General features: G+C 43.2%; 1 protein-coding gene across 6 annotated transcripts in view; it reads right to left on the reverse strand.

Annotated features, from left to right (window-relative positions):
* Positions 1 to 17,915, reverse strand: part of GRIA3 (glutamate ionotropic receptor AMPA type subunit 3) — a 275,580-nt gene that overhangs the window by 194,518 nt on the left and 63,147 nt on the right. For all 6 annotated transcript variants that reach the window (XR_013444731.1, XM_078064947.1, XM_078064946.1 and 3 more), the window contains one exon: positions 10,684 to 10,923. Coding sequence is in view for 5 of the 6 variants with exons in the window: in XM_078064947.1 (XP_077921073.1) it covers positions 10,684 to 10,923 (240 nt within the window). In the remaining variant the exon portion in view is untranslated. The remainder of the gene's footprint in view (positions 1 to 10,683; positions 10,924 to 17,915) is intronic.

Raw genomic sequence — 17,915 nt, forward strand, 5'->3', positions numbered from 1 at the left:
ATTTACATGTCTTTGCTCCCCTTTGAAACTGTGAGCTGCTTAAGGGTAGGCACTCTGTTCCATTCCCTTCTATAACCCCAATAACGCCCTTGACACACAACTGCCGCGCTCGGCAATTGTTGGTTGAAGACTGATTGAGTTTCACTCCCTCACTTTGCAGATGTGGGATCTGAGGACCAGAAAGGCTCTGTGACTTGCCCAGGATCACACATGCTACTTAGTGGCAGAGTTAGGCATGGGACTAGTTCTGGTTTGATGATGGTTTTCTTCAACATTCTTAGCTGGGCCGATCACCTCACACAATAGGGGGGTGTTCTTGCTGTGTGGCTGGAGGTTCTGATTCCATGAGAGTAGACAGAATCGTCCTGAAGAACGTTGCCCTATTTCTCAGCATTCCTCTCCACCTCCTAGATGCATAGTGGAGTCTTGATAATCGTGAGATTATCTTTAAAAACCTGGGGCACAGAATGCCAGCACTCTGTGTGACCATTTGCCCACGAGAAGGCAAATATGGCCCCTGAAGTCTGTGCAGTTTGTGGTGACCTCAGTTTCGAGAAATCTCCAAACATCTCTTTCCCTTAATAACTCACTATGGGTCTGTCATCCATGAATTCACCTAAGCTTTTATTGGGGGGGGGGAGGGAGAAGCTATTTTTATTTTCGGTCTAATCCACCACTTGGTGTAATGAGTTCCATATGTTTCCTCCATTTTCTACCTGCTGTGAGAAGTAGGGCTTCCTTTACTTGTCCTAAACTCACCTCTATGGGCTATATGCTAGTAAGACAGACAGACAGACACACACACACACACACACACACACAGTCTCTGTCTCCCTCTCTCCCTCTGTCTCTCACACACATGATTTAGGAGGGAAAATGACCCCACTGTTAATTGTTATCTTTGTTTACAAGCATATTAAAAATTCAAATGAAAGGGAGCCGAAATAATGCAATCGAGAGCGAACACAGTGGCAGCTCATTACCCCAAGGAGAAGGATGTAAATCTTTGACAAAACGGAGGCCCGTTGATGCAGGAATTAGTGGAAATAAATGCAAAGCCTACCATGGAGTCAGTGCCTGGCCAAAGTTCCGTGTGGCCCAGGAACATAACCTGTCAGCCTCCTCGCCTGATGTGATCTTAATTAGCCTCAGTTCTACTGCCGAGAAAGCCCGCCGAGGCAGTTAGCACCAGAGAATTAATCAGACGTTTGTGGAGTTGACAAAGCAGGAGAGCAGTCAACACTGGCAACTTATTGATGGGAAAGGATCCAGGAAGATGGGGAGGGATGTAGTCTCTGTTAGGGCCCCCACTTGCCCCCTGAATGAAGATGCTCCATAGAGACTGCGGTGGGGAGAGGGGAGGGCGGGGTGGAGCGAGCTGTGCTCCGCCTTAACCTCCCACTCATATCCTGTCTCCCTTGCTTCCGCCCGCTTTTCTGCTAAGGCATCATGTGCAGTGGTGCTGATGCCAAACAGTGTGTTTGACTGCAGGAGAGAGGGCCAGAGCACTGTTGATTTTGTTGCAAATTGCACTTTTGTTACAGGATTAGTCGGTGGGGGGGGGGGGTGGAATTTTGCCAGTATTTTCCTCCCTTCTTTTGTTTACTGCCTATTTTCAAACAGCTCTGTAATTGCTTTCCATTTAGTAAAAGGAACATTGTTCCTTTTTTTGGTTTTTCTTTTAATTGTGTTTCTTGCCCTGAGCTCAGACGTTTGGGAGCGTTGATGGGAATGCCATGTTGTTTTGGTTCTAGATACCAACTTGGCCTTAGCAATCAAGGAAGGTCATTGCTAGTTGGGTGGTGGGCTTAGAGAAATGTCTAACTTCTTCCGTTGAGCCTTCCCTGATGGGTCCAGCTTGCCTATTGTGAACTCTCTCTTATTTGGATTCCCACGGTACTTCAAATCTGTACTACACAATCTAGCTCTTGCCTTATGCTGTTTTACACTTATCTTTATTTCATGTGCATTAATCTTATCCTGTCTTGCTGACCATAATAGAAGCTCTTCAAAGCTGAAGGCTCTACCTCCTATTGAACCTACTGGCTTTTAACACCAATCTAAGCACAGTAAGAGACAGTAAATGCTAGATTGGTTCACTGACAACCCGTTGAGGAGGTCGTGCAACCATCTGTCCTTTGACCCTGCTGCTACTTGGCACTATTGATATTTTGTTCCAGATAATTCTTTTGGGGGTGGGTACTGTCCTGTGCACTGTAAGATGTTCAGCAGCATTCCTGGCCTCTCCCCACTACTGAAAATGTCTCCAGATAGTGCCAAATGTCCCTGTGGGGGGCCAAATCACCTTCCCTCCCCACTGAGGACCACTGTTCCATTATGATAATAAAATAATAAGAGGTAAAATTTATTGAGCACATTACTATGTCCAGCTTGGTGCTAAAGACAGTACATGCATTCTTTTGTTTAACCTCCACAGCACTCCTGCCCTGGCTTTAGTTGTTTTCTAAAGGGGCTCCAGAGGACAAATCTTAAAGCCACAGTTGTGGGTCTACACCACAGTCTCTCTCTTCTCCCAAGGAACATTTAGAAGAGCCTTCTCAAGGACCTCTAGGGCTCCACTCTGAATTTACCAGAACATACCAGCTAACCCTCAACAGTGTCAGGACCACCCACTCATCGAAAACGAGATATTCAGCTTAGTGAAGGTTAATTCCTCAAGGAGCTGGATGAAAAGCAATGGAAGGTCAGAGCAAAAGCAACCCTACCAGCTGTCACCTCCTTTTTTTCAGAGATGTGAATCCCATTCCAACAGCTAATGCATGGTAGGGGGGTTGGAGATTTATTTCTTTTGCTCTTATGATGGCATTTTAGCTCAGGAAGCAGAATTTCGAGCTAGCCCACTGAAGTGTCATTCCTGCCCTAAATCCTGGCCAGCTGTCTTGCAAACAATGCAATCGGTCACAGAGGGACAGGGCAAAAGAAGGTGGATAAACCGGTGCCAATTTGTCCTTCTGTGTGTGTGTGTTGGGGGCAGGGGTGACGACTTGAAGCACATCTCCCGATGGTCACACCATCTTGGAATATGAAGGACAACCCAAGAGAGCAAATTTGACAGTTTAGCTTACTGTGTCTCTGGAGAGGCACGGATCTCTGGCTGTGAAGTCAACTCAACCTCAAATTCACTGCCACCAAGGAGTTAATGATACATTAAAATTAGTCATGTTGTCTGATGGAGAAATATTCTACTTATGGAAAATACCTTTATAGGAAAACTGCCTTTCTGAGGCTGAGCTGGAAATATTACAGTAAACAGGATCTAATCACAGCGAAGCCTTTTTTCAGCTTTGCGTGACAGCTGTAAAATATGACAGTATTTATTAATAGTCGCTGCAGTCTAATCTGTAGCACTGGAGAGTTACAGCAAAATATGTGAAGCCACTGAGAGAACAATTTCCATAGTAACTAATGTTCAGCGTTTGAAAGGGTAGTTTAATGTCTTGCAATTTTTTTCCCCCTACTGATGGTCCAACCCCAGGAACAAGCTACTAAGCTAATAACCTTTGTGGAGGGGAAGTGTTTAAATGATAATTTATTTCAAGAGCTGACAACAAATTGCTCTGCGCTTTCTCTTTTTATGCCCCAAAGCAGTCAAGGATGTGCAAATCGAAGTATTAAAAAATATGACAGCTTTGGTATTTTCATTTTCAATGAAATTCTCATTATAGACATATGTGCGGTCTTTTATTCACAGTCCAGTCCAAATAGTCATTCACTGTTATTATTGCACAGGCTCTCAAGATGCTCTCATAGTCGAGGACTCATCACAATGGATTAGGCAGGCCGCAGAAGCTACCAAATGTCTCAGGTGCTGTCAACCCCGATTACGGCCGCTCAAACAAGGGAATTTAGTATCTGTCTCTCACAGCATAATGTACTCTCTGGGCCTTCCTAATTTATTCAGATGTAAAAAGTAGCTTGAATTTCAATAAAAACTCTCTTGGCTTTGCTTTTCCCAGAAGGCAAATGGACATGACTAGAATTAGAGCCATCTGTTACCTTCGCGCATCCTTTACTCGGCTTTTAAAGTGGAGGAGAAAAAAAAAGTCCACAATAGTTGTCCTTCTTCTTCTTGTTCTTCTTCTTCTTCTACATCAAGGTACCTGCTACTTTTTTTTTTCAAGTTTCTGCCAAGTAGCCATGGTAGAACCTATCATCTGTCTCTCCTTGCTTTCTTCTTCTCCAACCAAAAATGGTGCCATAGTGATGAGGATCTGCAGGTTCAGATCTTTCTCTGCTCTGGGAACCGTTTCTGCCCCAGAGAAGAATCTCTGAGTTCACTTCACCTCAGAGCCAGGTCCCCACCACAGCTTTCCATGAGTTTGCACCACAGACAACCCCCCTTGCCACCTCCTGTCTGGCTGCATTTGCTACTGTCGCTACTCATTTGCCCCTTAACCTGGATTTTTGATCTGCTGCCTATCTGGATTCCTGGAACTCTGGGACCACGACTTGTGGTGTTCATTTGTGGACACCAGGCTTTATGAAGGAAATCGACCCCTGGAGTATATCCACAGGAGGACACCTAGGGTAGGGAGGGTCGAGGTACCAGGTCCTCCAATGAATGGCTGAAGGAAGGACTAACGGAAGAGGTAGTAGAAGTTTTCAAATGTTACAAGTGTGGGAAGCAGTGTTGGTGCAGCGAAAGCATATGCATGGACTGTGAATGCGGCAGACCTGGGTTGAAATCCTGGTTTTGCTACTTTGGCACACCGAGCTGTGTAATCCTAGGAGCCATAATTCAGCCTTTTTGTGCCTTGGTTTCCTCAGTTGGAAAGATGCGAGGATGCCATGTGGATTCAGTGTGGTAATCCAGAAACTTATGGCCTAGTGCGCAGTAAGTGCTTATAAAAAATGGCTGCTGCTCTTATCAAACTGCTTTATCTTATGATAAAATGATGCCAATAATAGAGATTTATTGATTTGTGCCACCGATTGGTACTGGGATGTGTACGTGTGTGCGTGCACGCCTGTGTGTGCATGTGTGTGTGTGTGTATGTGAAGGGAGAGGGAAGCAGGAAGGAGGGAGGGAGGGAGAGCAAGAGACAGATAGAAACAGAGACAGAAACACAGAGGGGAGACAGATTCTGTGCTTTATTTGGGAATGGAGAACTGGATGGGAGGGATGAAGCCAGGTTGTGTAAGTAGGTGGTAAACGACAACATGCAGAAAGTTGTGTGGCACTGAATCTAGTCAATCCGAAAACACTTCTCTGAGGAAAGGCCCCGTTCTCCTTGTCTGGGGGGAAATCTCTTTACCTCTTAAGCCCTCAGGCTCTTCCAACATTTTCCCATCTTCCTCACTATCTGGCAACACTTTTAATCTTTTCACAAGGTGTCTGCTCTAATGAATGCACATGTCATTATTGGATGAGGGAACAGTTGGGTTAAAAATTAATTTTTTCCAGGCCCCTGAGATAAATCACCATTTCAGCAACAGGATTGTGAACTCTTCAAAGGCAGGAGCTAATTCTATCTCTCTTAAATACTGCCAGTGGCCTGGCACAAGCTAGCACTAGAAAATGCCCAATAATTGCTTGGTGACCGATGGACTACCTGTTGCCACCGCCCATGTTTCTGCCCCAACTTTCTAGAGCAAATAGAAAGGTCCGTTAGAAGGCTATTGACTTCCAGAGAGTGACTTGGGAACTGAGTAGGGAGTTTCAGGTTGAGAATGGGAAACAGCAGGAGTTTATTGAACACTGGCAAGAAGGTAGGGACTAGTTGCCTCAAAGGGCACTTAGAGCTATTATCTCATTATCTAAGCTAAGAGCCACAGCCTGGGCCAGAACCTTTCATCTCTGTGGGCTGTGCCCATTGAAGGCAAGGAGAGTTGTCAGGGGCACGAAAGAGTCTGGCTGCAGTTCTCAAGTATGTTGCTGTTCTGGGGGAAATGTTCGCACCACAGATAACTAGGTCACTTATACCCAAAAGACAGGTCTAACAGAAAACTGGGAGAGGTGGCCACCTCCCTGGCATGGCTTTAGGACTTTTGGTGTGAGAAGGTATGTGGGCAAGAGGCCTCCCCAACTGGACTTGTGGTGCCTGGGATCCCAGCATCAGAAAGCCATGCTTTGGACTAGGGTTCTATGCCACAGAAGGCCCTTACCTGACTAGAAATTTCTTCCTTGGATGCGCTAACGCATCACGTCATTAACAGCCATAGAGAAATTAGCATGAGTACATTGGTCAGCTGAACTCTTGTCACTTGCAGAGAAAGTCTATTAATCAGTGGAAACGAAATGTGGGACAGGAAAGTTTCTGTGGAGGTGTAGAGGCAATTTGGGACAGAGAGGTTAAGGCTTTGCTCCCGCCAGGGAGGGCAGGGGTAGAGAAGTGACACAGTGGGGAGCCCTGGGTAAATAAAAAAGGGGTGTCGGTGAAGAGGAGAGGGTACAGAGGGGCAGGTATCTCACTTAGTCCACCTTATAATGTTTCCAAGAAATGAATTTCTCTGTCTATAGCACCAAGAGCAGAATTTTCAACTTTGTATTAATGAAACAACGTGGTATTTTGGTAACAAAGCAAAGTGAAGACTGCAAACACAAAACCAGACCTTTCCTGGCAGACAGAAATCCACGTGTAGCCAACAAAGCCTTGAAATCCATTCGCTGTTTCATAACTTCAGAGGCAATGTTACCCTGATTGCACCACAAATCTTTTAAATGACCTCAACTGTGTAACCCATTTCTCAGCTTCTCACTTACCCCTGCCTTTATAGAGTCACATCATTTGTGTATTTAGCTTATTTGAATGTAATTAGAGGTGTTCCCTTCTGTCTGTCTTCCATTTCTCTCTTGTGTAATTTAAAATATTCTAAAATTCGATTTCACAGTTGTAATTTCTCCCTACAATTTTTATTATGAAAGCAATAGATGATTATTGTAGAAAATGAGGAAATACACAATAGATACTTTATTGAATATTTTAAAGAACTGTACCTCATGGTTTGATTTACAAACTGGGTTCTCTCTCTCCCCTCATTCTTCCCTTCCCATCTTCTTTCTTCCTTTCCTTCCCGCCTTCCCACTTTCCTTCTTTCCTTTCTTTCTTCCTCCCTCCCTTCCTTCCTTCCTTCCTTCCTTCCTTCCTTCCTTCCCTCCCTCCCTCCCTCCCTCGTCTCTCTCTCTCTCTTTCAGTCCAACAACAAAAAAGGACATGGGCTTACTCTTGATGAATCAGTAATGGCATTGGGAAAACACTAAATGTGTCCCCAGGCCTGTGCTATGTACCCCTGTAGGCACAAAGTATACATCTAGGGGTTAACCAATTGTTTATTATCACACTGGAGAGAGGGGCTTGGGAAGGTATATAGCAGACCCAGTGAAATAACAATGGAGAACACGTATGTTAAGTGCCAAGTGAACGGCATGGACCAAAGAGTTCTGTGGTTGTTCAGAGGTAGGCAGGATCTCTGCTCCTCAAAACTGGTTCTCCTCCTGCCCAGTCACCTTAGTACACAGTGTTATCATTTTGCCCAGTCTCTCAAGCCAAAAGCCTAGCATTCATCCACGAAGCCTTCCTCTCCCTCATATCCCACAGTCAACCTGTCCCCAATTTCTGTTGATTCTGTGTCCAAAATGTATTTCAACTCCATCCACTTGTCTCCATCTCCAGCCTAATCTAAGCTCCCATCATTTCTCACCTAGATAACCACGGTGGCCTTTTAATTGGTTTCCCTTCTTTCACTCTTGCACCACATTCCGTTCTCTACAGAAACTTAGATCATGTGACTCCCCTGTTCAGAATCCTCCAAAGACTTCTCATTGAAGTTCGAATAAAATTCATACTCCTTACCATGGCTCCTGTTCATTCTCCATGGCTATGCTCTGCCTCCTGTCTACCTCTACAGTCTCATCTCAGGCCACTCTCAACCTCCTCACTCCCCTTTACCCACACTTGTCTTCTTTCACTTCCTCAAACATGCCAAACTCTTCCCTGCCACAGGGCCTTTGCACTTGCTATTTCCACTGCTTGAAACTCTTTCCCTCTTTTCTTCACATGGTTGTCTCCTTCTGATCCTTTACTTCTCAGCTTAAATGCCCCTTCTCAATGAGGCTATCACTGAGAATCTTTTTAAAATTAGGTCCTATCCATTAGGATAGGTGCAGAAACCATGTCTATCTTGTTCACCATTGTAACCCTAGCACTGACTGACTGACTGACTGAATGAATGAATGAATGACTATGAGCTGGAGTGGCCAGGGAAGGCTACCTTGGAGAGGTAGAGTTTGAGGTGGGTTTTGAAAAATGGGGAAGCACCGACAGGATTTTCATAATCAAGATGGAGAGAATTCTAGGTAGTAGTAGAAGTGAAGTTGCTGAGACCAAGCATAATTCTCGCACATTTGGGCAATGGTGGAAAATGGGAGCTGCCTGCAGTGGAAGGTGCTCATTAGGTAACACAGGCACAACAGGTTTGTTAGTTGGCTGAGGCATAATTATGTTGAGTCTTGAAGAATAGACTACTTCCCACCCCCACCCCCCGTGTGGGCAATAAAAGCCATTGGAAATCCTGGAACAGGGTCATGGTTCAGTGTTTTAAGAAGGCTTTCCAAGGAGGAAGTTACTGTAAAAGTTTATAGAAAGTAGTTCTGAAGCAGACCAGATCAGTCCTACTGGCTAAATGGCTATAGAGAAAAAAATATGAATACACATGAGTAAGAAAGGTTTTTTTTAGCTCCAAGACCACAGATTTGTCCAAACTATTTAGTGAGATGATTTGAGAAAAGAGGCAAGGATAAGAAATAGACCTAGATGGACTTCTGCTTCCTTTCCTCCAATTGATAGCTAATGGGCAAAGAAGGGCCATGGGAGATGAGGAGAAAATACATGAACTGTATCTTCTGCTTTTGAATAAATGAGAGGTACAGTATTCGTAAAACTGATAAGTAGTTTACAAAAGGTTTCAGGAGAGAAGCTGTCTGATTTACAAACTTCTGTTCTGAAATTTAGGTTGTTACACACTGGAATACACCATATACATGGAAATAGGCTAATTCATCCTCAGTGTTTGAAAGAAATGAAATGCATTAGGATTTAGCAAATTGTGAATTAGAATGTTGAAACTATTTTTGTACCCTTGTCAGGCAAGGCTCTGCATGAGCACACAACACTCCTTCCTGATTCTGCCCTTGGTTCATCTCTTTTCCCCTTCTCCAAACCATACCTCCCTCTTCTCTTGCAATCTACAACTTCCACATCCTTTAAAGCCTAGATCATCTAGCCAGCCTTCTCTGAAAACTCTACTTTCCTGGGGTACTACCTTTTCACAATTCTTAGAGCAATCAGAGTCTATAGTGTAACATTCAACTTGATAGTGTTCCATGTTTTTCATGAATGGTTTCATGAATGTCCTTTTCTGTCCACTCCCATTGGAACTGTATTATATAAGCATCTACCACAAGACTGGAACACACCATTAGGGGTTGGTAACAACTTGTAGAATTGCTTGACTAATTAACTGATAATATATGAGTTAGGGTTAGTAGCAAGATACAAAGTGTCCTATGTCTGGTATAATATCTTAAAAAATCATAGAATGTTGCATTAAGAAGAGAGGCACCTTAGGGGAGGAGACAAGGCCAAGAGAGCTTCTATGCATTAGTCAAGGTCAGAGAGCTCGTTAAATGGCAGACCTTGAACTAGAACTCCTGTCTCTTGCTTCGGGTTCATGAAATCTGATAATATCGTAGAAGTAAGTACCGTAGGCAAATACAGGGAGTTCTTTGGATTTCCAGGTGCCACTCAGGCAGACAGGCCTTCCATTTGTTCCTTCTTTCTCTGAGTCAGAAAGAACCATCCCCAGCCTACAGCCAGAGTTGCAGGCAAACAAATGATAAAGTAACATTGTTTTTTGGAAGGATCCCTTGGTTTTACTGAGGAGTCCCTCAAAGATAACTGGGCTTTCGAGGGGTCTATTTGGCTGAATTATAATGCGTTATATAATTAACAAATACACCTAACTGTGTACTATTTAAGATCAGACCCTTAATTTCTGAGACTGTTTCAATAGAATGTGTCCTCAATGTATTACCTCACTGTTAGAAAAACATCCATTCCCAAAGCCCAGTTTAGCTACTCTCCACTCATTATTTCCATCAGGTAATTGTTGAGGCCCTGTAAGCTGAAGACTTAATGTGATCTAGTAGAACAAGCCCTAGAAGCAGGAGATATTGACACCAGTCCCAGTTCTGTGGTTAAATGGCTGAGTGAAAAAGCACATTTCTTCTTTGAGCTTTAGTTTTCTAATTTTTGAAATGGGAATAATTACACTCTGATAGGATTAATTTTCTGAAACTTTCCAGCTTAGGCCTTTCTCTATTTTGGACGAAGCTACTTTTACTTCGTGCATTTTAGACCACCTAAGTTATTCTGGGGGGAGAGGGTCCTTTTTCAACAAGAGTGACTCAGCCAGGAGAGTCTGAAACCCCTTCCCACGGCCGGGGGTGGGAGGATGTATTTAGTTCGAAAAATTAGATTCTAAAATCACCATTGCATTGATATTTTGGGGGTCTTAATTTAAATTCATCTTGAATTTAAATACAGTTTTAAAAGAGTATTAGATTGTATTTATTGAAAGAGAAGGGAATAAACATGAGTTGTGGAGGGTTGAACACCACTGTTACATGAATATTCAAAGAGAAGAGCACATGCCTCTTCTTACCTCTTTCTGTGTCGTAGAGGTACACGAACTTCTCCCACTTGTAGTGACCGAGCAGACTCAGAATGGCGCCCTTCAAGGCTGGGCGCATCTGGATGACAAACTGCACATCTGCATCAGTGGGGAAGCTGGGCGTCACAAAGGATGTGTGCAGGGCCCCACAGAAGGAGGTCAGAGTGTTCATTGACATCTGGTCATAGAATCCAAAGATGGCATACACTCCTCTCGAGAACTGGGAGCAGACTGCAATGAGAAAGAGAGCAAGATATTTCAATAGCCCCATGGTCCCTTGCTGCAGCTTGTAGGGTTGGAAAGACATGGATAGTTAGGCTTTGGCTCTAAAGGACATGCCTCAAAGGAAAACCAAGATCTCTGAAATCTCTAGAAGCCCTTGAAAGCCCTTGAAAGTTGCTCAGCAAGAGAAGTGTAAGGAAGGGAAGAATTTATTTGATAGAGTTGCATGTTTTCTATGTCTACCATGAGCAAGAAACTAAGAAAATGTGGGAAGGAAAGAGGTGAAGATTGCCTTACCCTCTTTCTGCAACCCTCCCAGCTCGCCCACAAGGCATTTGGTGTTCTTGTACTTCCATCTTAGCTTCCCAGTGGTCTCTTCGTGTACCCATGCCCCCATCAAGGTACAACTGTCTTGTGTCCCACCCCTTCAGTGCTTTTTCCACTAGATGACAATAAGGACTGATGACTTAGTTAGACAAATTGCTAATGTGCCTGCTAGGAAATGTGTTACTCCTTTTAGGTTACATACTGCTTTAACAATAGCTATGTCATGATTAAGACCCTTAATGGAGGCTACTAATGAAGATTTCAGATTCTGGGCAGGCCATTGGAAAGACTGGCCTTTCAGTGTCCAGGGAGTCACATGAGGTAGGTGTAACTGGCAAAGTTCTATTTTGCTCCTTTTGCATTTTCCTTCTAGATCTATCAGCTCACACATAGAACTTTTATGTCCTTCATTTCAAAGTGGGCCACACCACCACATTTTCCCTCTTCTGGCCCAGATGAGCTTAAAAAATGTGAACCAATTTCAATATTAGCTTAAGTAGAACATAATTAGCAAAGCAAATCAGCTACAACAACACCGTGTGGTGCATTCCCAAACCAAGTGGAAATGATCTTTAGATTATCTGCTCTACTGCTCCCTTCCATTCATGCGAAGCAGACCGAACAGGCAGCTGATAATGTGGTGTGATTTAAGGAATTCTGCATGGTCTCCCTTATCTGCTAGGAAGCCACTGTTAGGCTTACTTCTTCAGGTTTAGGGTCTTGAAAAAAACTCTGTGATTTGGGAGGGGGATTAAATAGAATCTTTTAAAGCTGTTAGCATATTAAGATGAATTAATATGTCTGGGACACCTGGGTGGCTCAGTGGGTTAAGCATCTGACTCTTGATTTTGGCTCAGGTCATGATCTCAGGGTCGTGAGATCAAGTCCCGTGGCAGGCTCTGTGCTGGGCGTGGAGCCTGCTTAAGATTCTCTCTCTCCCTCTCCCTCAGCCTCTCCTTCCCCCTCCTCTCTCTCTCTCTAAAAATAAAAATGAATTAATATGTCCTATGTCCAATTAGACACCAGGGAGCGTGTGTAAACAGGTAAGTTTTGAGAGGGAAGGGTGAGTCAGAGAAGAGAATGTAAAGGGTCTGGAGTCTTTCCTGAGAGGAGAAACAGTGAAGGCACTGGGCACCAAAAAGAAGGAATGTGTTGAAAGTAGGAGGATGACAAGTGGAAAACCAATTTAATTCATTTCTTGACCCGATTGTGAGAAACAGAGAGTTCTCAGTATCTGTGGGATCTCGCTTTCCCTGCATTCTATTTAAACCTGTTACTGATCAGGGCTGTTCCCCTTTGTTAGCCAAACTCATTAGTCATTGGCTTAAGGGTAGCATTTCAAAGGTCATTCAGGCATCTCCATCAGGGAAGACCATAGCCTCCAACTTGAGGAATTCTAAGTGACCCCCAAACACAGGCATAAAAAAAGTCTTTATATTAAAAGGAGAAAACCAATTAGGAAATGAATCTGGGGCACTTCATGACAGGGGGCCAAAAGAAGTATTCAGAAGCAAAAAGGAAGAAGCAGGATGCCACTTTGCCTTGGTTATCACCAAGGAAGATGCTAAGGAAGGTCGGTTCCCAAATTAATCCTGTAAATGGAGAGCTTTGCAGTACCAGGTCAGATCTTAGCTGGTGCGCATAATGTTCTATATAAAACTGACAATAATAATGATACTAGCCATTGAGTGCTTAGTATGTACCAGGCATTATGCTAAGTACTACACAAATATCCAATATTCCCAACAACTTCATGGTGTATTGCTAATATTTCTATTTAATAGATGAGAATTCTAAGACAAAAATGTTCTGTGTCTTGAGTGGAGGAGCCAGGATTTGAACTGAAGTCAGTCTGACTCTAAAACTCATACTCCCTGGGACGCAAATCCAATAATGACATTAAAGAGTAGTTATTGGCCTAAATGAGATAGGGCAAGATTTAGCAAGTAAAATAGAGATTCTGTATGCTTCAAGTTCATACATCTACTAAATAATTATTTGGGTTTTTTGAAAGATTTTCCTTATTTGTCAGAGAGAGAGTCAAGTAGAGGGAGAAGCAGGTACCCCGCTGAGCAAGGAGCCCGATTCGGGACTCGATCCCAGGACCCTGGGATCAGGATCCAAGCCAAAGGCAGACACTTAACTGACTGAGCCACCCAGGTGTCCCCAAGAATTATTTGTTGTTGACCTGAAATTCAAATTTAAGGATCATGTATTTTTTCTGGCAACAAGCAATCATGGCCCTTCAGCGAACATTATTCAGGAGGTAGTTGGTAATTCTTGGATCCATATCAACTAGCATGCAAGGCCCAAGATGAGGATCCATGAATCCCAGACAAATATAGTCTTGTGGGGGAAATGCAACATATTTCCAATGAGGAAAACCCCAATCTGACTAAATTATGGACAATAATTGAGGGGGAAATTAACTTGAAGAGAGGCAAACTTACAGCTGTGATCCACTTAGAATTTTAGAAAGCCCTTGACATTGGAAGGAAACAAAATAAAAGTATGTTATGGAAGTGAGATTCTGTTAATAAAAAAATCTTGCATTGCTCTTAGAATCATTGTTTTTGAAACGGGAGCAGAATTAATCATTACTAGGTCAGATATGGACTTTTCATACTTATGACATTTATTTATTTATGAACACTGGTAATGAACACCCATAAAACCATCACCCAACCCCAAAACTATAACATTACTGAGAACTTATTTTTACCTTCGTCTTCCCCCTCTTTTCTATCCCCCTGTTTGGACATCCTCCTGGCCCTCTCTCCATAACTACTATCCTGAATTTTGTGTTTATAATTACCTTGGTCTTTTAAAACACACACACACACACACACACACACACACACACACACACACCCCTAAGTGATATAATGTTATTTTTTTTAAAGATTTTATTTATTTGACAGAGACACAGCGGGGCAGGGAGCCCAATGCGGAGCTTGATCCCAGGACCCTGTGATCATGACCTGAGCCGAAGGCACACGCTCAACGACTGAGCCACCCAGGCGCCCCTTGTTATTTTTGTTTTAAACCTTTATAAAAAGGGAATCATACTGCATATGTGAAAACCAGACTCCAGGAAGGAACGCCTGGTGAAGTCCTTCAGCCTACGTATTATGGTAAACAGAATGACACAAAGGAAGACCTTATACAAATGTGTGAGTGAGCAGGTGTGAGGGAAGCCAGTTGTGGCTCATTTAAAGGGATTTAGAAGTATTACAGATCAGCAGTAGTCCTCAGAGAACCCTACTAGGCTACTGTGGTCCAACAGGCAGACACATGGTGGTGGACATCAACAAAAAGAATGGTAAGAGAAAATCAGTAAATGTTCTAGTCCCTTCATATAAAACAGAGGTGCAGCTGCTCTGCACATACAGTTGTGCAGAGTTACCCTTGCTCTATCTCAACATATATAAGTAATGTAAGTAGAAAGCCCGATGGGGGGGATTAAAGAGTACACGTAACATGATGAGCACTGAGTAATGTATAGAATTATTAAATCACTGTATTGTACCCCTGAAACTAATGTAGCACTGCATGTTAACTATACTGGAACTAAAATAAAAAACTTAATAACAAAGGAAAAGAAGGTCCAATGGGGAAGACAGGGTTAACCCCCTCTGAGAGAAGCCGGGGCACAGGGGACCTGTGAATGACCTCTCACGGCAGATCCCTGGGCCCATTCCTGGCTGTAGAAAGTAAGGCTGAATGGAACGCTGTGCTGACCCAAAGGACAGTGTTCATGTCTTTAGACTCTGAGAAGGTTTGAGCTAGAAGGAACTAAAGACTATTTTATTCAGTGATTTTTTTTAAGCATAGGTTTTCATGTGGAATCCTTTCTCCAAATGAAATTTTATGTGGAAAAGTCCAATACATAAAAGGGATAAAGTAAAGCTCTTCTGATTCAACAGAGTTCCACTGGTGCCTCCCTGTCATAAAGAAACTGTGACACAAAGAGAGGAAGTGTCTTGCACAAGGTCACGCAATGAATTATGAACTAGTTTCTTAGAAAAGCTGTATCAGCATCTCTACACCATCCCTACTCTGGAGCTATGTAGGGCAGCATGGGTCAGGATTTGCCTGGCATGAAAGTGACTTGCCCTCAATGCCTAGCTCTCAGCATAGATGGCTCCACCAGGAGTTTCCCATGATTCATCTGCCGGCCACTGCTCTCACCTCCCTCCAGCCCCAAATACCAACAATGAGATCGGGTGGCAGGTTGGTGATCTTTGGGACTCAGGATTCTCTTGGGTGATGTCTGTTACCTTTATCTGAGTCCTTAATGAACCACACCCACTTGTTTATCTCAGAAGATGAGTCCTTGGTAAAATGATAATGGAAGAAATCATTATCTTGGCGGTGATCTTCGGAAGCAGCAGCGAAGTACAGAAGAAAGGGCAGCAGTTTCCGGCAGACCTTGGTTTCAGTCACAGCCCTGCCAGTCTTAAACTGCATGGCTTTGTGGAAGTTACTTAACCTCTCTGAGCCTCAGTATAGGATAGTGATTACACAGGCAGGTTCTGCAGTTAGACTGTGTAGTTTGAAATACTTAGGCGATCCCTTATTGGACATGTGACTTAATATCTCTGGGCCTCCAACCCAGTTTCTTCATCTGTGAAATTGGGATAATAATAGTTCCTGTCTCAGCATTGGCTGTGAAAGTTAAAATGAGTTTAGTCATGCGAAGCCATCTATAACAGTGCCTGGCACAAAACAGATACTCGATGCTAGCTCTTTATTCATGCAACAAATATTTACTGAGCATCTATTATGTGCCAGGCATTGTTATAGGTATTGGGAGATACAGGAGAGAAAAAAGTTCCTGTCCTCTTGGAACTTACATACTAGTGAGGCGGAAAGACCATAATGAATGAGACAAGTAAAAATGATGTCTCAGTTGTTAAGTGTTGGTTTGGGTTACTGTCATGAGGTAAGGAATAAATGAAATGGTACATGGAAAATATTTACAGTGCCTCACATATAACTTGGGAACCAAATAGTTCTTTCCCAGTTTCTTTCCTCTTTCCCGCTCTTTCTAGCATACTTTGCCCTATTAACCCCATCAGGTTAGCCTCCCCACAGAAACCACTGCCTGCAACGTCCCACTGAGTACCCAGGTAAGCGTAGCTTTTCTTCTCTTTCCCTTGCCCTATATATTTCTTCAGTGTTCTTTCCTATTCTAATTCCTAGGGAGTAATGGTTTAATAAAGAAACCCTGCTAATTTGACTTGAGAATGAACTGTTGTCCTCTGACTCTTTCCCTCCCTATATAATGCCTTTGTGCTGCTAAAATGCTGTCTCTCCTTGGGACTTCTGTGCCTTCCCAGTAGGAAATATCTTGGTTGTCTGCTTCCTAACGGTGCCTGTCTCCATCTCTTCCTACTAGCAAAACACCAAATTCTTGTTGAAGATGCTGTTTCTGACTACATCCTGGATTCCTGGGGACTCTAGTGTAGCTCCCGGCTGTGTTCCCTTCAATGGTGAGTGACAAGCAACGCTGGAGCCAGCTGTCACGCTTTTATTTATAGTCCCCAAGTCTATAGGGTCGGGACAGGTATTGTTAATGTACAATGTAGCAGCTAATTACACCACCCATATTCCAAAAGGCATCATTACAAAAATGTCAAACAACTTGATTACCCCAAAGATCAGAATAGCAATATTGCATATCATTTACAGAACACTTTTCATAGCCTTCTGAATCAGGGGGAAAAAAGGAAACTGAAGTCTCTTGCTGACTTAATGATCACATTTGAAGCAAGCAGGAAGAAGAAAAATGTAGCTCTGAAGGAACCGATAGAGATATATCACAAGAAAGTTCTCCAGGTAATACCATAGTACCATGAATTCCAGGGGAACAAAGAAATTTAGAGCTGCGAGGGACCTTAAGAGATCATAAAGTTGTGCTCTTTTTTTTTTTTAAGGTTTTATTTATTCGAGAGAGAGAGAGAGAGAATGAGCACGGGGAGGGGCAGAGGGAGAGGGAGAAGCAGATTCCCCGCTGAGCAGGATGTGGGGCTCCATCCCAGGAACCCGGGATCATGACCTGAGCCGAAGGCAGATGCTTAACTGACTGAGCCACCCAGGTGCCCCTAGTCGTGCTTTCTAAAGCTGTAGTGTTGGTCCATGGTGAGTTTCCCGTCTGGTGAAATATGTTCACACGCGTTTGTGTGTATGTGTGTGTGGGGGGGTGGTTAGAGTAAGGTTGACAACTGTCCTTTTTTAGGAAGGACAGTCCTTTTCTTTATATCATTTCTGTTTTCCATTCCTGTATGTAGTCCTTTCTCTTCTGAAATGATGATGATCATGTTAATGAGAAATGGTGTGTGTGTTTGTGCATGTGTGTGTGCATACATACATACATATATATTTGGTCTGTGTGATAGACTGAATAATGTCCTCCCAAAAGATGTCCATGTCTTAATCCTCCAAATCTATGAATTAGGTTATATGGTGAAGGGGAATTAAGGCTACAGATGGAATTAAGCTTGTTAATCAGCTGACCTTAAAATAGTGAGATTATCCCGGATTATCTGGGTGGCTCAAGATAATCACGAGGGTCCTTAAATGTAGAAGAACGGGGCAAAAAAAAAAAAAAAAAAAAAAAAAAGAGTCAATATCAGAGTGATGTTATATGAGAAAGACTTGACCAGCCATTG

This window comes from Halichoerus grypus, chromosome X (genome assembly GCF_964656455.1).
Source record: "Halichoerus grypus chromosome X, mHalGry1.hap1.1, whole genome shotgun sequence".
Taxonomy (NCBI): domain Eukaryota; kingdom Metazoa; phylum Chordata; class Mammalia; order Carnivora; family Phocidae; genus Halichoerus; species Halichoerus grypus.